The sequence below is a fragment of the Pempheris klunzingeri genome, chromosome 10 (genome assembly GCF_042242105.1).
Source record: "Pempheris klunzingeri isolate RE-2024b chromosome 10, fPemKlu1.hap1, whole genome shotgun sequence".
Taxonomy (NCBI): Eukaryota; Metazoa; Chordata; class Actinopteri; order Acropomatiformes; family Pempheridae; genus Pempheris; species Pempheris klunzingeri.
In genome coordinates, this window is record NC_092021.1 from 9483369 (window position 1) to 9495843 (window position 12475).

Here is a 12475-nt window from a genome sequence, read left to right on the forward strand (position 1 = left end):
TCCTGGGACCTCTCTGTATTTACCACAGTTGGTCTGGGTGGCCTCCCAATACCATCACCCTCTGTCTCCAAGCTTGCACGGGGCCACCGTCCCCTGGGAAGAACCCAGTCAGCCCCTCTGCCCCAGCAGCAGTGTGGACAGGCCCAGGCCCTGCAGCAGCTGGTGGTTCAGCAGCAGCACCAGCAGTTCCTGGAGAAACACAAACAGCAGTTCCAACAGCAGCAGCACATCATCAACAAGGTAACTCAATGTGTGAATGTGTTGGTACTATACATGCATACGTGTGTGTGTGTGTGTGTGTGTGTCAAGAATGGTATCTACATCTACAACATTTAAACAGCTGTGATGGAGCTGCCAGCTGTGTGTGTGTGTGTGTGTGTGTCTGTGTGTGTGTGTGTGTAGGAGTGTTTGTCCATCTAGACAACGCTGATTTGGTTAATGTATGTGAATCCCGTCTTTGCTCCAAGAGCAGGATGAATCAGCCTGCAATCAGCAAGTCTTCTAGAAAGTCTTTCTTGTCTGTGTTCATGTATCTCCACTTCTCCCTGTAACCCTGGCAACTGTGCTCTACAGGAAGCTGCCTCCATATATGGTCACACAGGATATTTGACTCACTGCATCATAAGAATCAGCTTTATATGCCATGTATGTGTTCACATCCAGGGAATTTGACTTTTCTGTTGCGCTCAAAGTACTTATACAGAGTAGACATACAGCAAAAAACAAGGGCAACAAAGGTAAACAAACATATGACATGTAACAAACATATAACTACCATGTACAGATACATGTATACACAAGAAGAAGACAAAGAGTACTGTGATTGTGTGTTTGTGTGTGCATGCGAACAAGGTGATGAGGGGATTTGCAGCATTGTGTCATTGTAGAGAAGGAGATGGTTGTTAGTGTTGGTGTGTGCATCATTATGTGTGTGTGTGTGTGTGTGTGTGTGCTGAAATTCCTCTAGGATTAAGCTCCATTAGCTTGTGCTGCTGGGCTGTTGGTGACTCCCTCTTCTGCAAGACTCCAGGCTGTTGTGACTCGAGCTAATTAAGCTTAGATGTAAAACCAGGTTATTCTTTTGTAACATTAATGTGTATTAATGCACTTTTCCAGGCAACTTACAATAAAAACTGTTGCTAATGAGTTTGCATATGAAAAAATAGAGAGAACGGTTATGATCATAATTTATAATAAGAGGCATGTTGTAACATTTCATCGCTTTGGGTTTTAAGCGTGGTTGTTTTATTATTCACAAAAACAAACAATTTCTCAGTTAGAATGTACTGAACACTGTTAATTATTGAGGAATCAAAAAAGGGTACCTCTGATTATGTTGCGGGTCCATGCTTTAAATTCATTGTGCATTTGGGAAACAGGATTCCTTCCCTAATTCAGTGTAGCCAATCACAGACCACCCAGTGTAGATCCATGTTAATTTATACATTTATGGCATGCAGTCCAGTTGGATAATAATCAGTTAATACATCAGTAAACCCACAGTAACGGAGAGCTTCAAACAAGTAATTTTGGCTTGTGAAATGCAAGTAATATTTGCTTCCCGCCCACTTGAATTTGTCCATATTTTTGTGTTAAGTTAAAGAGCCATGAAAAAAATAAGAACAGTCCCACACAGTCTGTCTGGCACAGAGAGCAATGAGCAGACAGTGACAGCAAAGCCAATATCTCATGTGCAAAAGATGTGTTCACAGACAACAAGGGGAAAGTCTGTGGCCCCTTCTCAAACAACTAATGATGTAATATAATTCGGACAAATCAACACTAGAATCAAGCACTAGAAATGATTACCTCAAGCATAAAAACAAGTAGCTGTAATTTCTATCATTGCCTGTACCTTACTGTACTGTAATGTAATTTATTTAGGAAAATGAGCCTGCTGGCATGGTGGCCCAGTGGATAGCCCATTTGCCTCACAGGAAGCAGGTACCAGGTTTGATCCTGCCGGCTAGTTTGTGTCTGTGTGGTTTCCTCTAGCTGCTCTGGTTTCCTCCCAGATTGCCTGTAGGTGTGAATGATGCATGTTTGTCCATACAGTAAGTATGATAGACGAGCAACCTATCCAGAGTGTACATCACTGTATCCCTTCTTTTCTTACAATTGCACTGCTTTTAGACGCATGAAGCATTTACCTTAAAGGGATAGTTTGAACGCTGAGCAATTCACTGCTGTGGACGGGGGTAGCAGAGAAATGGACTTTAGCTCATATTGAAAAAGATGCACCTAAAAAAAATCAATATCTGTTTAAGTGTGAGCTATATTTAGAATATTTTCACCTCTTTACATTGCTGTCAGGCAGGCCTTTCTGACAGGAAACTGAAGCATTTGTATTGGTCTGTGCTCTCTACTAAGCCCCCAGACTTCATTGACAAAACAGTAATTTTACCTTGCAGAACTCTTGAGTTACTAGTACATTGCTGCCTCGATCAGTTCGTTTTTGTTATTGTGTGATGTTGTGTTTTAAATGGTTAGTTCAGATCCTAACTGATATATTAGTTTGTGGAGAAAGCCAACAGCAGTCCAGTAGCTTGTGCTCTGCAAGTTAAAATTACAGTTTTTTTCAATAGATTCTGGTGACTTTGAAGAGAAGACAGAGTGATACAACTGCTTCAGTCGCATGATGAAAAGCGCTGTCTGGCAGTAAAAATATTCTTAATATAGCATACACTTACCTGAAATACATTGAAATAAATTTTTCTTCTGTCCCCTTCCTCAGCAGTACATTGCTTAGCGTCTTTGCCGGGACTCTTGTCTGTTTCTCTAAACTGAGGATGAGCTGACCACCATCTAGTGTAGATAACACACAAAATATGGATAAGTACCTCAGACAGCCCAACTTCAAAAACTCCCATTAATGGACAGGTTGGAATTATCACTGTTCTGTACACCGTTCACTGTTCAAATGAAGTGCACCCAGTCAGCTCTTCACAAGTCGGAGTTACTTCAGTGACGGTTGTTCAGTTAACTGGGGCCAGGCGACTTTCTGTGTAGCTTGAAAAGGTCAAATGTCTTAAATGATCTGCCCCATTCCACAGTGTTGTAATCTGTCATTTCAACTGTGAAACACATACTCCAAATAGCAACGGGAATATGTAAGGATTTCACTTTAAGTTTAAGGCAGAGGTGATATAACAGATTTTAGTTCACAGTAAAAATGTGTAAAAAGAAAACACCTTGGCGTGTGATACTCTTCTTTGGATATGTTCGGGAAGTTAAATCTGTTACATTCAGTGGTTTGTCTATGTTAATCCACGCCTTTGTATTACTTGATCAAAAACAGAGATTGGTGATTAAGCAAGAACAACCTTGAGTGACTGAGTTGTGTAATCGTTGAACAGGTGATGCACAATAAAAGAAAAAAATTGGCACAATAACCCACCAACTCTAATTAATGCTCTTATGTACGGATGCACTTACGGTAAATCACCAATGGCTGCAAATAAAAGGTTCTGACATTGGCATACCTTAATGCTGCCATCTCAAGTACAGCACTGGAGCCAACTAAAACAAAAACAAAACATAAATCCAGCTTGCCTTCATATGGCTGCTCTGGTTGATATAATAGTTTTAAGTTTTGAAAACGCATATTAGAGATGTATTTCTCTCTAATATGATTGCTCCAGTTCCACAGTCATAGGAGTTGCATACCTAGTAGGACAATTCTTACAAAATGTTGTATCTATATAAATGTCCCCAGCTAGTCATTGCCTTTGTTTCATTTGTTTACTGCCACTCAAACAACATAACATAATGGGAAATGTAGACATATCACTATGAAATACAACTGAGTGCTGCCTACTAGTCCTAATCTGAAATACAATAAACTACACAGTCTGATTTCAATAACAGTCTTTTTTATGGAGATAAGTGTCATCAAAGCTGATATATACGAGTTCAGTATCACTGTGACAAATGTCCCAATGGAACGGTATGTTTAGTTTCATCTATCTACCCTGTTCGGCATTAGACGTGAACCACTTCCTGAACCACACATCATCCTTCCGTCCTTTCCTCATTCACATTTTTTAGTCAAATCAGCGACAAAAACGGGCCCTTCCTGCTAACTTCAAATTTGGCAGTCGGACATGTTAGCAGCAAAGACAGGAATTAAAGAACATTGAAACAGTTCCATCCGGAGCCTGCCGCCTGTCATTAATTACCCGACAGAGCTAAGGCCATTCTGTTGTACACTCACCGTCATGGTATTGCTGTACAAGTGAGAGAGAGAGAGATACAGGTAGTGACAAGAGTCAACTAGTGTCAAGTGTTTGTGTATAATAACCAACTTCCCTTACCCTGCCTGCCGACCTCTCTCTCTCTCTCCAGCTTATTCAACAGGCTTATAGTGTCTGTCCCCTTATGGTTCATATCCCAGCAACTATTTCATCGGTTGGAAGGAGAGCAAGGGAGGAAAACAAGAGAGAAAGGAAGAGCGAGAGACAGTGCAGCAGGAGTGGATAAGTGTTTTGAGTTTGTTTGGAGAAGAGGGACTGGGATGAGGCAAGAGCCTGCTCTCTGACGTCAATGGACTGTTCCCTGGGCAATATGCCAGCCAAGTGTGTGTGTGTGTGTCTTTGTGTGTGTGTGTGTGTGTGTGTGTGTGCGTGTGTGTGTGTGTGTGTGTGTGTGTGTGTGTGTGTGTGTGTGCGTGCGTGTGTGTGTGTGTGTGTGTGTGTGTGTGCGTGTGTGTGTGTGTGCGTGTGTTCCATACACAAACAGTGGGCCACTCCAATCATGACCTACACATCAAGGTTGAGGTCTTTGACGACAGGGACAGCTGCCACAACAAGATTCCCACAATCGCCCCTCTACAATTCTTCCTCTTTTTCTCCCTCACGTCCTTTGCTCAGTTTTCTCCTCTTGCCCAGGCATAGTAAAGTTAACTACCTGTGCTGTGCATGAGTCATAGAGATTCTTGGAGGAGATTTAAAATAAATGAATAACAGATCATGATCAGAGTTCAGAGTACAGGTCCGGTTTATCTCCATTTGTGCAAAAAAATGCCTGGCTAATGTTACCTTTTGTAAATTCAAGGTCTTTTACTTTTGTTTTGTCGTTCTCGAACCAAGCAGTCGGCTATTTCTGGAATGAAAAACACCTTCAGCAACATTAGATGAGACTTGTTTAAGTGGTGCAGGTTGTATGGCATCACATGTTGTAGGCATGTCTTCCCTACCGTCTTTTCTCATGTTGTTGAGGCTGATGTTCTGTTTTTGTCCTGATGGATTTCTTTCTAAAATGTTGATCATTTGTGTCTTTTATTGAGACACAGAGGCAGTTTTTCAGTCTCAAGTATTAGTGTACAAAGGTATGACTGCAAATACCCCATCACTTTTAATATTTCATTTGATTTTCTTACTAAAATCTCTCTGAACATGGAGCAGCAATGATTAGTGCACTGAACACTTGGCTTTGTGTCCACTAGTCAGGGCTGAAAAAGTAAAGTCAGTTTCTGCCATTGCTGCCATATTCATATCATATCACATCGTGCTATAACACATGTATTCCCAGCATCAGTCCATTCCTCAATGTTGACATGACATTACAAGCGTGTTCAATGATTTTTTATTTATTTTAGGCATGCATGAGCTAGTGAAAAATCATAGCAGTGCTCTGCAAAACCTCTCACCTGAACTTCTCTTTCCGTGCTCCAGATCATGTCAAAGCCCAGCGATCAGGTGACGGCTGCGAGCTCTAGTGCCCCAGGGCCAGCCAGGCAGCACCAGAGTCACCCAGAGGAGACAGAGGAGGAACTGAGGGAGCACCAGGGGCTCTCATCCTCATCCTCGTTATCCTCCAGTACGTCTGTGCAGGAGACGGGGCCTCTGCGAGGGCTGGTCATCAAGCAGGAGCCCCCAGACCCCCAAGAGCAGGAGGAGAGGGAGCAGAGGGAGCAGAGACAGGCTGAGCAGGACTTCCTGTTCCGACAGGTAAGGATGTGGGGTGGGGAGGAGGTGAAGGATAGGTGTAGGGGGCTTTAACAAAAGACTTATGTGAAGAAAAAAGTAAGACGGGAGAGAAGTAGGATGAGGAAGAATGATACAGAAATAGATGATTGAAGAAGTCAATGATGGAAATTTGAGACTGACTGAGTGTTGAAATGCTACAAGATTCTACAAGTTCAATCGGCTTCTCCGAAATTCCAGCTTAAAGATAAAAATAACACATTGTATTTACTGCATCTCATCACACATTTACTCAGGTTCAGAGTGAGTGTAACTACACACTATGCAGGAATCTTTTTCACTGGCTACCTAACTAACTGCTGTGGTGGATCTTTTTAAGGAAAGTGGATGAGAAGTACCTGACAGCAGTGACAGATGGAGCTAGTAGTGACTGACTCAAACATTACACTCTACATTCGATCTGACTATCTGTTCAGCTCACACTTTGGAATATTTTAAGCTGCATTTAAATGTTTTTCCCCCCCATATCATGCAAAAGACATACTGACATATTCTACACCTGTTTTACCAATGCAGAGTAGTGTGCTTTTTATGAATGGCTTAGGGCATGTTTACCTCCTCCACACTCCTCCCCAGCACGACTCCATATGGACACTCACATTCTCATGCTCTCCAAATATGTACTGTGCACCCACACAGAACTCTCCATTGCATAGAGAGTCTCCAGTTTTGCACGACTTGTCCATGGATGCACGTGACAATCACTCTCTATCTCTATATTGCTCTCACCCTGTCTGTGGCCGCACACACGTACACAGTCAGCACACCATGTCCTCATCTGTCCAGCCCATCCCTGCTGTCCGCTCAGCCAAATTCAATCAGGCGCTCCTCTCATGGTTGCCATGGCGCCCATAGTGTAAGCAGACACGCCCATCACAATTGAACAACAGGATTGCTTAGTGAGACTCTTTTGAGTGGACCCACAGATTTAATTGAGGTACATACAGAAAGTAAGGTAAAGTTTCCAAGCGTTTACATGAGACACTTTCGAAGTAAATCCTTAATAAATACATGTTCAAAAGCATGATTTCTCAATTTGCTTGCTGTTTTGTGAGCAGTTTGATGGCTTATCGTCTGTTCCTTGCATAGTCACATAAAGAGAGATGTAATGATGTGAATTTAAGTTGAAAATAAAGTGGTTTTAGATTAATAGTATCCATTATATTTGTCAAAAGACAGCTTTAAGGGTGGGCTTTTGAAGTAAAGGCACACATGAATATTGTAAGATCACTAGGTTAATAACTTTTTTGACCTGTTTTGACCAGATTTTCTTGCACTGCTAACACATTTATGTACCCTGGTATGTCACTGTGTAACTCAACTCCAATAATTGGTGTCTGCAGGTATGTAGGGCCATCTTCTGGCAAAAGGAAGCTATTGCAGTCTAGCAGTCACACAACACATGTCGCTCTGTGTGTGTGTTTGTGTGTAAGCAGCAGGCTCTGCTGTTAGAGCAGCAGCGGATCCACCAGTTGAGGAACTACCAAGCCTCCATGGAAGCAGCCGGGTTATCAGTCAGTTTTGCTGGACATCGCCCCCTCTCCAGGGCCCAGTCATCCCCAGCCTCTGCCTCCTTCCCCATGGTAGTACAGGAGCCGCCCGCCAAGCCTCGATTTACTACAGGTCTGTTGGAAAATGATAATAACACATTGACATACTGTACACACTGCAGCTAAATGTGTAAGTGATGCTTTTTATTGGTGTGTGAACTGATCTCACACTGATTCGTAGAGCGGTAAACAGCAATCTAGAGACATCCTTTTATCCTGCTGATTGCAGGTTAGAGGAAATCTTTTTCTGGAGCCACACAGCATGATGACCAACACACAGTGGTTGTGTATATGCACAAGGCTGTTGTTAGTTATTCGGGGCCCTCTGACAGTATAAGTCACTACAAGTGTAATTTACCGTGCAGGATCTCCTCATCTCCCTGGAACCTCTCCACATAATAGTAATCGCGGATTACAGGCATCTTGTTTCTGTCCTTGTCGTCAAAGATATACAATTACTGTTTTCCAGGTCTGGTGTATGACTCGTTGATGCAGAAGCACCAGTGCATGTGTGGTAACACCACTAGTCATCCAGAGCACGCTGGCCGCATCCAGAGTATCTGGTCCCGACTACAGGAAACAGGCCTCAGAGCGCACTGCGAGGTAAGGCCACCATTATGCTGGACCACAGAGGTGTGGCCATGTGGATGTAGCATAAGGACACTTTGAGTTAGATAGATACAATATACATATAAAACCATAGTTAGTTGTCTAATAGACTTGAAAAATATCTAAAATTGTCCGGCTTGATTTTGTCCTCTCCCTTCATGTAAATTACAGTGTGCACGCTGCATTATGTCCATCTTCTGTCAAAATGATGAATTATGGTTATAGTGAGGCACCTACACAGTATCATAACAGAGGAGAGAAATTAACTAACAGATAAGTAACTGATTTTCAAAAGTAAATTATCATTGCTTATCATTGCTTTCTCTCTGTTAAAACATCTTCAATATAAGATAAAAGATTCAAAGGTTAACAGTGACAAACATGCCACTGTTTAATGGTGAAGTGCAGGTTGTTATTACAACCAGAGGAGGGCAGTGTCGAACTATTTTCACTTTGCACTTTGGTTTCCCAAGAAAAACATGCATTTTGTGGTTATGGCGTGAAAATGAACTAGTTTCATGTCCAAAATACTGATTTACGCATGCAGATACCATTGAGCCTACCCACATGGTATCCTGAGCTTCAAACAGTGTGACTATATTCATGAAAGTCTTCACCCCATCATTGCCATCTTCTTCAGTGACCGTGAGCAGTTTGGATATGTGAGCGTGGATACATAATTTGTCATTGTCTGTCTCATTTACTTCTATCTGTGTTTTTTCCTCCGTCCTACTCTGTGTCCAGTGTATCCGTGGTAGGAAAGCCTCACTGGAGGAGCTACAGACGGTCCACTCTGAAGCCCACGTCCTGCTGTACGGAACCAACCCACTGCGGCAGAAACTAGACTGTAAGACACACAATAACATATTATTCACAAATGCACTCATTGCAAATTGGAGCTGATCTGGCAGCTACAGTATAGATTTCTAGGTAGTCTGACTGTCAGCCATGCGGTTGTCCACCTTATAAATCTTAGTCTGACAAAATATGGAAGCTTTACTGCTGAAATATAGTGTGTTGAGATAAATAGTAATACTAATGTGTTTCACAGTATTTTACGCACAAGTTACAAGTAGAGTGAGCCAAATATTCAGTGCATAGGTGTGCTTGCGTATACACACGCAACATTAAGTATTAAGGAACGTTCTCCATTTTAGCAGACTACATCTCAGACTAAGTCCTTCATGTAAATACTATGAATCTGCGGCATCTGTTAGAGGAATCTGCTTTAATGTTTAAACCATGTCATAACAAAAGGTCCACTCTAATAAAGTCCTGGAGGTGTTACGATAAGGTGAGGACCTGTTGAAGCTTGTTAAGAAAAAGTCGCACAGGCTGCTTAGTCACTTAGGTGTGTGTGTGGGGGGGGGTGGGGGGTGCGGGTGTGTGTGTGTGTGTGTGTGTGTGTGTGTGTGTGCGCGTGTGCGTGTGTGTATGTGCGTGTGTGTGTGTGTGTGCGTGCGCGCGCTAAGGGACAAACCCCAGTGGTCATCTTAGCTTTCATTCCAGTGGAGACATAAATTCCCCTTATTATTACTGCTTACACAGGAGAATCACCAGATACTCCTGTGTAAGGTTCAGCATTCAGGTGGCTTTGCAGACATAAAGTACAGAAAATAGAGGAGAATGCAAACTGTTATAAAACCCACAAAGCTGGCACCTCGTCAGAGATTAACGTATTCATCAACACTATATTAGATATCTGGTTAGGGATTGTTTCCCTCTGTTTGGGACATGTATTTTTAGCACGTATTCGGACCCCTAACCTTGGTAATGTGAGTGCCACGCTCTGCTCACTCACAGAGGTCTGCTGCTGTACTCATGAAACTTTACACTAGTCCGGTTGTCAACACTGGATTGAGATTAGTTTAATGTTTTTTAGTGTTTGTTTAAATTCAAAGTTCCACATTGTTAAGTTCGACCTGTTTCACATAAAAAGTTACTATGCAGTTTGAATAGAAAATAAAGGTTGTGTCATTTAGAGGAGAGGCTAGTTTTCTGTTTATTTACCCACTTGTCAGAAAGTCTATCCAATTCTATTTTTGCTGACAAAACAGATGTTTAAATCTTGATTCCCCCCGAAGAGGGAGAGGCTTTGATTATCGGGGCAATGACATGCTTTTTTCCCCTTCACCTTGCCCAATTAAAGCATGCCCCTTTATACTCATGCTGTTAGATTAGGTCAGAAAGTCAAATGCTCAGTTTCAGCGGTCGTTCACCCGTTTGTGCCTGTGAGTCCAGAGAGCTGTGCATTCACCCAGTAACCTTTTTGCTCATTCTCTCTCTATTTCTCTACCACTTTCTGATTCTTTCTCTGTGCCTCAGGTTCAGTGAGTCCCATGTTTGTGAGGCTACCGTGCGGAGGCATAGGGGTAAGTCACATATCGTCTGCTCATGAAGTCGAGCTTTAGTCATTTTACAAACATGCGCCATGCAATTAAGTATTCGTAACTTGTGTTCCTGATACTGATACATGGAAATTGCCAGTGTTAGTCACGCTGGTTTATTCAGTGGAAAATTGTCGTAATAGGCTGTTGTGTTTTTACTACATTGTGTTAATCTAATCAATACCCAGCTGGCACTGCTCCATCTGACTTTGTAATGAGACGAATAAGCATAGTTTCAGCATCATCAAATAGTAGTATAATGTGTGTTTCCTTTCGCCCACTCTCTCTCTCTCTGCCCCCTGCCTAAATAATGGACCCATTTGTTCTTGTTCCACCAAACAAACACACACACAATCCTAACACACTTGCACGCACGCACACACGCACACACAAACCCCGCCCCTCAAGGTCCAGAGGCAACAAAAGCTGTTGCTTGCCTTTCTGCCGTGTTTGTAATTATATCCAGATGTTTTCAGTACACGGGCTGGTGTGTGTGTGTGTGTGTGTGTGTGTGTGTGCATGTGTGTACAAACTGGTGCGGTGGGGGGTATGTTTATGTTTGTGTACATAGCAGTGTGTTTGGGGATGTTGGTGTGCTACGGCAGTGGTTTAGATGGTGGAGTTGGAAGCGCTGCCTTTTGAAAGGGATATGTTGGAACGGTCTCACACCTGTATGTGTGTGCATGCATGTGTGTGTGTGTGTTGTTATCTTATTCACAATGCTGAAGTAATCCCAACAACCGCCCACCCTACACCCACATACAGGTACATTGCTACTTACTCCTTCTACGTCTCCAAATGTTTTGCATGTAATCCATAATCCTTACCTCCCCCCTCTCTCTCTCTCTCTCGCTCTCTCTCTCTGCCTCTCTCTGCCCCCCTCCTACCCCCCCACCACCCACCCCCCTCGGGGCTGCTGCTGTTGTGGTGGGAACTAGAAGAGCCCAGGCCCTGCTCTGCTCTTTATAATGGCAAATGAGACTAAATTGTTGTCTTCCTGTCATACACACACATACAAGTCACACACACACATTTACAGAGGAAGGGGGGCTGAAATTAGGCTGTCAGCCTGTGGAGAACCATCATTCCATCATACCAGCACGTTCCCGCTCTTTTCTACCTCAGACACACACGCAAACACACGCAAACACACACAAACACACACCCCTTCCCTTTCACTTTTTATTGACTAGCTTGTGTCCCACTCCTGGCTTGAGGCAAAACTAAGATCAACAAGGGAAATAATAAAACGCTAAGTCTCCACATGCTGCATATATTTGTGCTCATTAACCTGACTTGTATATATGATTCAGTTTCCCATTCACTCACTCACTCGGCTCTTCATTTGCTCACTCACTGACCTGACAACCACAGTGTCTTCTACTGACTCCCCGGTTCACTCTCTTCTCATTCAGCTCCATCAGTCACTCATCTGCAGCACTCTCTATATACCTCCTCACTCCCTTCTTTTTAGTTTTTAGTCTATGGTAAATGCACCACAGTTTTTTTTCATGACAAAATCTTTCTTGGCTCAACTTAAAAAGACCCTTTTTCTTCCCTGTGGATGTTATTATGGAGTACTCCTCCAGCCTTGATCACTCCCGTCACTGGAGACAAGAGGAAAGTAAAGTGGGCCGGCTGGCTGAAAAGCTGTAGAGTCGCTTAACACACTGACTGGTTGAAGGACTGGGAGGCTGACTGGGAGGCTGACCGGGCGGCAGGGGTTAATGTACCAGTCGGCCAGCTGAGCGAGTGAAAGGCCGTCAGTGTGGATGAAAAGGCCAGCTGTCTGACAGAGACGGTGACTGGCAGGTTAAAGTTAACATATTCAAAGTCCTGAGTTTACATCATAAAGCCTCCCTAGATCTCTGGCACCGGCCGCTCCACACATGTGTGTACAGTTCAAACACATTGATACACAGACCTTCCTTTTCTTCTTTTCCTC

General features: G+C 43.0%; 1 protein-coding gene across 4 annotated transcripts in view; it reads left to right on the plus strand.

The window, feature by feature from the left end:
• hdac4 (histone deacetylase 4) overlaps positions 1 to 12475 on the plus strand; it is a 116562-nt gene that overhangs the window by 81506 nt on the left and 22581 nt on the right. For all 4 annotated transcript variants that reach the window (XR_011585197.1, XM_070838756.1, XM_070838758.1 and 1 more), the window contains 6 exons: positions 29 to 240; positions 5673 to 5948; positions 7421 to 7607; positions 8004 to 8137; positions 8888 to 8990; positions 10469 to 10515. Coding sequence is in view for 3 of the 4 variants with exons in the window: in XM_070838756.1 (XP_070694857.1) it covers positions 29 to 240; positions 5673 to 5948; positions 7421 to 7607; positions 8004 to 8137; positions 8888 to 8990; positions 10469 to 10515 (959 nt within the window). In the remaining variant the exon portion in view is untranslated. The remainder of the gene's footprint in view (positions 1 to 28; positions 241 to 5672; positions 5949 to 7420; positions 7608 to 8003; positions 8138 to 8887; positions 8991 to 10468; positions 10516 to 12475) is intronic.